At 35.4% G+C, this 7,991-nt stretch overlaps 1 protein-coding gene across 1 annotated transcript; it reads right to left on the bottom strand.

Moving 5' to 3' along the window:
- Positions 1-5,131: 5,131 nt before the first annotated feature.
- Positions 5,132-7,288, bottom strand: LOC127126857 (pentatricopeptide repeat-containing protein At5g65560). The gene has a single exon (XM_051055861.1). It carries the CDS (start codon positions 6,974-6,976, stop codon positions 5,288-5,290), a length of 1,689 nt encoding a protein of 562 aa, XP_050911818.1. The 5' UTR covers positions 6,977-7,288; the 3' UTR covers positions 5,132-5,287.
- Positions 7,289-7,991: the final 703 nt, after the last annotated feature.

The following is a 7,991-nucleotide window of genomic DNA, read 5'->3' as shown; positions in this document are numbered from 1 at the left end:
CTTACAAATTAAACAAGGGAAGAAGGTACCCAATTTTCATTGGGTCCTTGTGTGTGAGTGAAACTTTGGTTTCATTTGGGCAACCATTGGAAAATGCCTTTAGGAATCAAAAATCTCCTAAATTGGCATTTAGCAATAGTGTGTCCCCTCTTGCAACAATATAAACAATTTAAGTTTGGATGAGAGTTACTTTTGCTAACTTGATTTTTTACCACATAAGTGTATTTTTGATAAGGATTATTCATGTTACTTCTAAAATGTGATTGATCAATAGCAAAGGTAACTTTAGGTTGTAAAGCATTGTCTATTTTAGCTTGAAGAGTTCTAACCTCTCTTTGCCAAATGTGACAAGTTTCACATCCAGACCATCTAAACCAAAATCACATATCATCTTCAGTTTTTCATTTAGTAGCCTCTATCATAGATTTCTTAAGAGTTTCCAATTCCTTTTCCGAATCAGAAACCTTCTTTTCTAAATACTAGAAAATCTTCTTATTTGAGGCTAAGCGTTTAAGAGCTTCCTTGGCCTCATTGTGTAGAGTACTAAAGGCTTTTTGCAAATCAAAATAAGACATTTTATCAACATGATCATATTTAGAATAACATACATTCTTTTTCTTCTTTTGATGATCCATAAGACAAAAATTTACATTTTCTTCTTCATCGCTTGAGTTACCATTGTTTGAGGGCTCACTATCACTCTCCCATGCAATGTATGCTCTTCTAGCTTTGCTAGATTTCTTGTGACGTTTTTCTTTTCCTTTGTATTTCTTCAATAATGGATAATATCGCTTATAGTGATCGACCTTTCTGCAATTGTAACATGAGCCTCTTAACTTAGTTGTCTTACTTTCTTCTTGATTTGAGAATTGTGATTGTCTTCTATAGTTGACTAGATTTTTATCTGAATGTTGAACTTCATTCTTTCTAAGGTATTGGTTATACCTTCTTACAAACAACCCCATGTCTTCATTCGAATCTTTATCATCATCACTTGATTCACTCTCACACGTATCATTGGTGGATGACTTAGAACTTGAAGCCTTTAAAGAGATAAACTTCTTTTCGGTGTCCTTTGCTTTCTCATTCTTTTCCTTCTTTTGACTCTTCTCATGTTTCTCAAGGTTTATGAGCTATTGCTCATGCTCTTGAAGATTACCAAACAATGTTGTCATGTCCAATGTTCTTAGATCATTGGCTTCCTTAATCGCGGTGACCTTGGTTACCATTCCCTATTAAGACATCTTAAGATTTTGTTAGTAGCAACATCATTAAGGATAGTTTTATCAAGAGCATTTAACTGATTGATTAGATGAGAAAATCTCTTTTGCATATCAGCAATGGTTTCACCATCCTTCATATGGAAAAGGTCAAATTCTTGAGTCAAAGTGTTGATTCTAGCTAGTTTGACATCATTGGTTCCCTCATGGGTAATTCGCAATGAGTCTCACATAGCTTTAGCACTAGTACAATGGGAAAACCTGTAATACTCATCAACACCTAAGGCGACGATGATCATATTCATGGATTTCCAATCGTAGTTGTACTTTTTCTCATCCTTTTCATTTCACTGTGCTTCAGGTTTAGGTATAACAACACCATCCGCATTGGTCACAGTTATTTCCATAGGACCATCTTGGATGACTTTCCATACCTTCCTATCAACAGAGTTAATATGAATACGCATACAATCTTTCCAATAATTGTAGTTTTCACCAGTGAAAATAGGCGCTCTATTATACGCCCCTTTAGAATCATTATCCATTTTCTAAAAAGTTATATGTGAAGCACTAGATGAACCGGTGCTCGTGATACCACTTGTTAGACGATAGTACCGATCTAGAAGGAGGGGGGTTGAATAGATCATGTATTTAAAAATTTTGCGCTTTTTAAAATTATTTTTAAAGGTAGTGAAAGCTACCTAGACCACGGTCGTCTAAACGATCCGTTACTGGAAAGATCGGATATGCATGAAACCTAATGGAATGACTAAGATAAAACTAATCAACAACAATCTTAATCAATCGATCAGATACACAAATCCTTGATATAGCTACCACCAATGATGAATTAAAACAATGAGAAAACAAGCAAAATATTGATAAACTTGTGTGAAGTTAATTTTAGCAAATACTTGGTGTGCACACTACACCAAGTCTTAATTTCACTAAAATTGATTGCAACAACTTATCAAACAACTTTAATGCACAACAATTAAGCGAGATTAAGTTACCAATTAGTTTCACATAAGATTCAGTTTATGCAGAAATTAAAGAGTTAGAGAAAGAGAGAACAACACAAAATTTGTTTAGGCAGTTCCCCTTTCGTCCTTGCTTCGGGTACGTCTGCCCCCAATTCTAAAACTAGAATTGTAATATTTATTATAAATTGCAAAGTTTATATAAGAGAAAAAATAATCACCACAAAGCAAACCTAAGTGTTGTTGTAGATCCTATTCACTTCTCTCCTCTTGGTTCGAGTTGAACCAAGTGCTTCAAACGTTCCGAACAAACCTCCGATTGTAGCTACCTTATTACAAGGACTCCAAGTTCTCTAAAATTCTATCTCGACTGATTTCGATCACAACACGCTTGAACCCAAACCTTTCTTCACAATCCTCTGGTTACCGTTACTCGTTCGAATGAACCCCCCGTTCTTCAAACCTTTCACTCAGTTGAATCTATGAAGCAAATATTTGTGCAAAAAAAACCAAATCTTGGAGGACAAAACCCTAATATTTTATTCAAGAAAAACCCATTAAAAACCTCTACCAAAACCAAGATACACAATTCTATTTGGAGGTTATCACCATAACAACGCACTATGATCAACAAAAATTGTTATGTGTAGTTGTTGAAACATGCAATGAAGAATGAAGATGAAGAGGAACTTTAGTGTATATCTTTCACTTTTCTTTTTTTAGAAAAATGAAAATGAGACTCAAGAATATATATATGATGTATGAACCAAGTGAAAAACACATAAGAACTTTTAACAAAAATACACAAAAAAAAGAGTGAAATCAGCGACCACTCGACCTGTCACACTAGGGACTCGACCTGTTCAGATCCGCAACAACATAATTCAAATAAAACAGGTTATGAGTCGACCGCAACAAGGCGATGTGTCGACTCATCTTGTTTTTCCAGAAATGAGTCGACCTGATCAGACCCTTGAGTTACAAATAAAATGACATGCATGAATGAGTCGACCGCTCCAAAGCATGAGTCGACTCAAAGATTTTAAATGGTTAAAAATGTGTTTGTAAGATGTATTTTGGTCAATCCAAACCATTCTCTTATGGACCTAAGGTACCAACAATGACCAAGTGCAATATTGACATAGATGAGATGCTCCTATATGCATAGACACATTGAATTGATACTTTGAGCATGTTAAAGAATGAATGCACTCTATGATATGATGACACCGTCCAAAGTACACAGTATGAGGTACTAAAAGGTTTGACATCATTAAAGCAAGGACTAAGAACCTTTCCCCTTACACCATCAACGAGTTTCCCAATTGTCTCATTAGATTTTTTTTTGGAATACTCATCAAAAGATCCTCCCCAAATATGGATTTACTGGAAGCCCTATTAGAATCAGAGCAAACAAAAATAGCCATAGGACCCAAATCAAGACGAATATACGCCCGAGGAAAAGTATTTAAATCATTTGGGGTCCTCCCTCACAGATGATGGAAGATCACCATCAATAGAACTACTTCCCAAATTAACAGGTTGGTCATTCGTATAAGCCATTGCAAAGATGAAGAAATGGAAAGTATGAAATATGAGTTAAGGGTTGAAAATGGTACCTAAAATGAAGGTTAGTCAATGAAGCGAAGACAAACAAGGGAAGCGAAAGCTTAGAAGCAACTCATAGGATACACCGCTCCGATGGGGAAATGTGGCACTGTAATCAGGGATTGCCTGAAGTTTGAAAAAGAAAGCGTGGTTTCTCAAAGACCAAGTATGCTTCAATTAGTAATGAGAGTGAAAGCCCATTTAGAAATCCAAGTGACCTTTATATAGGAAAGGGTGAATCAAGCAAGCACGAGTCCAGATGAACAGAAAATTAGAAGACGAAAAACAATAGTCAGGTCGCACATTGGGAATGCCATGACACTCAAGTGCACTCAAACATCCTAGGGAAAATGTCACACCCTAACTTGCTAACCTAGAGCTACGTGTTTAAAATCCATGTGAAATATCCCAACAATGAGAAAAATATTTAATGCGCTTGTTCCTTACTCCCTAGTGGTTGGACCCATCAATTATGGTTCACACTCAACTCAGCATTGTACGGTCGACACGAATCCAAAAAGACTTCTTGTTCAACATATCAAAGCAAGTCTTGGGAACAATTATTCAGGGTCGACCAAAGGCCCAACAAGAGAGGCTCGTCTATTATTTCGAAGAAAGCCCAATGGCTACCAGGTCCAAATGTATATATGTTTCTACAAGTGTAAGACTCAAGGTACACACATTATTCATATTTCACTCTACACCTTTTTTAAACTCATTCACTGACTTGGACGTTGAAGAGCTAACCTTACTGATTCACCCTGCGTTCAACCGCACATGAGACGACAACACTGTATTGGGAGTCCACCATCTCAATTCACATGATTCTAGTTTCGATCCAAAACGTATAATATTTATTTATGCTTATAAAATTAATTGCTACATGTATAAATATTTGTCTTAAAGATGTCATTTGTATTTTTTTTAAAAGTTAAAAAATCTAATATGTCAAAGTTCTGTCATCAAAATCTGTGACTAGTTTGAGTGGAGAACCAAAAAGAAAGAATCTTTAAGCTACAAGGAAAATCTGTCTTTTTTTACATGAATTTTTTTTCTTTCAAATTCGCTCCAAATAGCATAGGCAAATTGAGTATTAATCCAGAAAAAATGTAGAATAGGTGGGAAAGGTCTCAAATTTTGCTTTGAAGAAATTGAAGATATTGTTTCTAACCCGAGAAACCAAAGATATTAGTGGAGAGACCCTTAGCATGAGTAACTGTTCATATGGACAAATTCATAACTCATGTCACAGTTGTATGCCCCTAGTCCCATGAGTTCTCCTGTCTCTGCTAGTTCATCGAGTATTTATTCTCTAGATCATAATGTTAAAAAAAATTATATGCTTTTTTACCAGGAGAACAATTATGTTAAAATATTACAACACAAAAATATCAACTAAAAACCCAAAATTGTTACAACAACAAAGAAATTTGTGTTCTATAACTAATTATAACTTCTGTTAACCATCTCCTGATTCTCCTAAACTCTTTGAGTATTTTCCAGTAACTCATGTGCTATTTCTAACTTGCCACTCTTTTGAAACTCAAGCTTAAATGTGTCTCTAGCATAAGCTGATAAATAAACACCCTTTTCAAGCATTGATTTTACTTTCTCATAAGCATCATCTAGTTGACCTTCCTTGCACATCTTCAGCAACTTCTGATTCTCCAATTTTCTTTCCAATTTAAGGCATAAATTCAATTGATCATGTTCTCTCAAAAGACTATCTACCAAATTGTAAGTATGAAAATGTGGAATCCATCCCAATCCCAACATTTCCACTAACAATTCATAAGCAAATTTCCAATTCTTAAATTCGCAATGAGCATGGATTAAAGCAATGTAAGTTAAACTATCTGGAAAACATCTATTCTTGTTCATGATTTCAAACACACCGTGCGCGTTGTCTAAATCTCCTAATTTGCACAACATCGATATAACAGAATTGTAAACAACTAACTTCGGCTTTAAGCCGGTCTCCAACATTCTCCCAAACAAATTACCGGCTTCCTCCACTCTGCGATGATCACACAACGCCTTCATAACAATTGAGTATCCCTCTTGAACACAAGTTAGCTTTCTTTCCTCAACAATCTTCAACACTTTAATGGCTTCTTCGGTGTTACCTAAGCGACAAAGCTCAGACATAAGCCTAAACACAACAAAAGTACTAGGCAACAAGCCAGAATTAACAGCTGTGAAAAACACTTCAACAGCAGGCTGAATTGCAGCCCGATTTCCTCCCATGTTAGGAACTAAAATATTATACGGTCTACGGGTATTCGTCACTTTAACTTTCTCAACAGACCCTTCTTTTGAACTCAACAAACAAAGCTCCCCAATAAGAACATTCATCGCAGAACGAGTTGGATGCACACCAACCTTATCCATTTTGTAAAAAATCTCAAGAGCTGCATCGAATCTACCAAGTCTACACAAACCAACAATCATATTACTACAAGAATAAGTATCAGGAGATTCAATCTTATCAAAAATCGAAAGTGCAAGCTCAATCATCTCCACAGAAGATTGCTTCTTACACAACACATAAAGCACATTGTTACACACAAGATTATCAGGTTTACACCCAAACACACTTTCCATTTCATCAAACAATGACAATGCTTCATTGATTCTCCCTTCTCTACCCAAAAACCTTATACAAATAGACAACGCCTTAAACGAAACTTGACCCTTACGAGCAACAATTGTCATTAACAAACACTTAATATCATCAAAGAGTTTCCTTCTACCAAAGAAATCAACCATGTACTCAATCACAGCATCATCAAATTGAAAATCCATTTTTTCCCCAGCCCATGAGAAAAATTTCAAAGTTTTGGTTCTACCCAAGTGATTGTAACTCATCAAGACACCAAGCACGAGGTTGGAGGTTAATTCTCCTTTGTAAGAATCCAAAACACTGTCAATGGCAGTGTCAGTGGGGCAAGAAACGAGGTCAGTGAGCAATGAGTAAAGCGTTGTATTAGGTAAAAGACGCGGAATTGAAGCTTTGGAGGAATTGGGTTGAAGTGATTGGGGGGAAAGGGTTTTAGGGTTTGTGAAATTAGGGTTAGTTTTGTTTTTCTTGGAATATGAAGAGTAGAAATGAAGAAGAGAGGAAAGACTGGGTTTGAAAACAGCATTTCTGGTTCTACAAAGCAGCATTCGAATTTTCGTAACACAAGTTCTTGCGATTGTTTGGTGTTACCGGCGATTTTTTTTCGTCTTTGTTCGTTTCTTCGTAGGGAACCGGAGAAGGTTGAACTGCGTTTTGATTTGTTTCGTTTGGATCGAAAGAGAAACGGTGAAAATAATAGAAAGGAAAAGTTGAGAGTTTTTCAGTGTTTGGGTGTGATGGGAAATAGAGTTTAAGGAGGGAAAGGAATAAATCACTAATTCTCACATTATTGTCATCAAACTAACTTTATCTTTCCTAATACTAATTTTTAATATCATACAAAAGACACATTGGTGTGTATTGATGGTCAGGAATTCTTAATTGGTGAATCTAATCTCGACTGTGGTGGTGAATGGTGGGTCTACAAATAAGTTTAGAATTCAATATAAGTATACTAGAAGATGGAGATCAGAAAAAATGTATTTGAAATATAATGTGTGTTAGTTTTTATATATTTGATTGTTTGTATTGGGCTCGTCTCGGTTTGGGCTTTGGCCTTAAATCTTTGGTCAGCACAAAACAGTTAACCCTAAGGATTGCTAGGCAAGGATTAATCGGAGAAGTCTTCAAATCCGCGATCGACCTTTAAGAATGATGTTCATTTTTGAATAAAAGTGGAAATGCCTTGGATCAATTCCATAAGTATAGGGACAAGTAGGGATCACAGTTAGACTAATCTCTAGTAGGTACCCACCAAAATTACCCACAATGATAGGGTAAAACTAACAAAATAAATACAGACAATTATCCACTAAAATAAGCGAGTATGGACACGGGTACGGGTACCCTAGTACTCACCCCGCCCCATACCCACACAATATATATTTATATTTTTATTATTATATACACATGCTTCTCAATTTTATTAAATACATAACTATTAAATTAATATGCATTTTAATATAAGTGTTTGTTAATTTCTTAACTCAAAAGTAACATTCTTGATTTTTTTAAAATATTGTTAAAAATTTAAAAAATGACATGATAAATTATAATTGATTC

The sequence above is a fragment of the Lathyrus oleraceus genome, chromosome 3 (assembly GCF_024323335.1).
Source record: "Lathyrus oleraceus cultivar Zhongwan6 chromosome 3, CAAS_Psat_ZW6_1.0, whole genome shotgun sequence".
Classification (NCBI taxonomy): Eukaryota; Viridiplantae; Streptophyta; class Magnoliopsida; order Fabales; family Fabaceae; genus Lathyrus; species Lathyrus oleraceus.
Note: the sequence above shows the minus strand (reverse complement) of the source record. Positions and strands in the feature narration are given on the sequence as shown.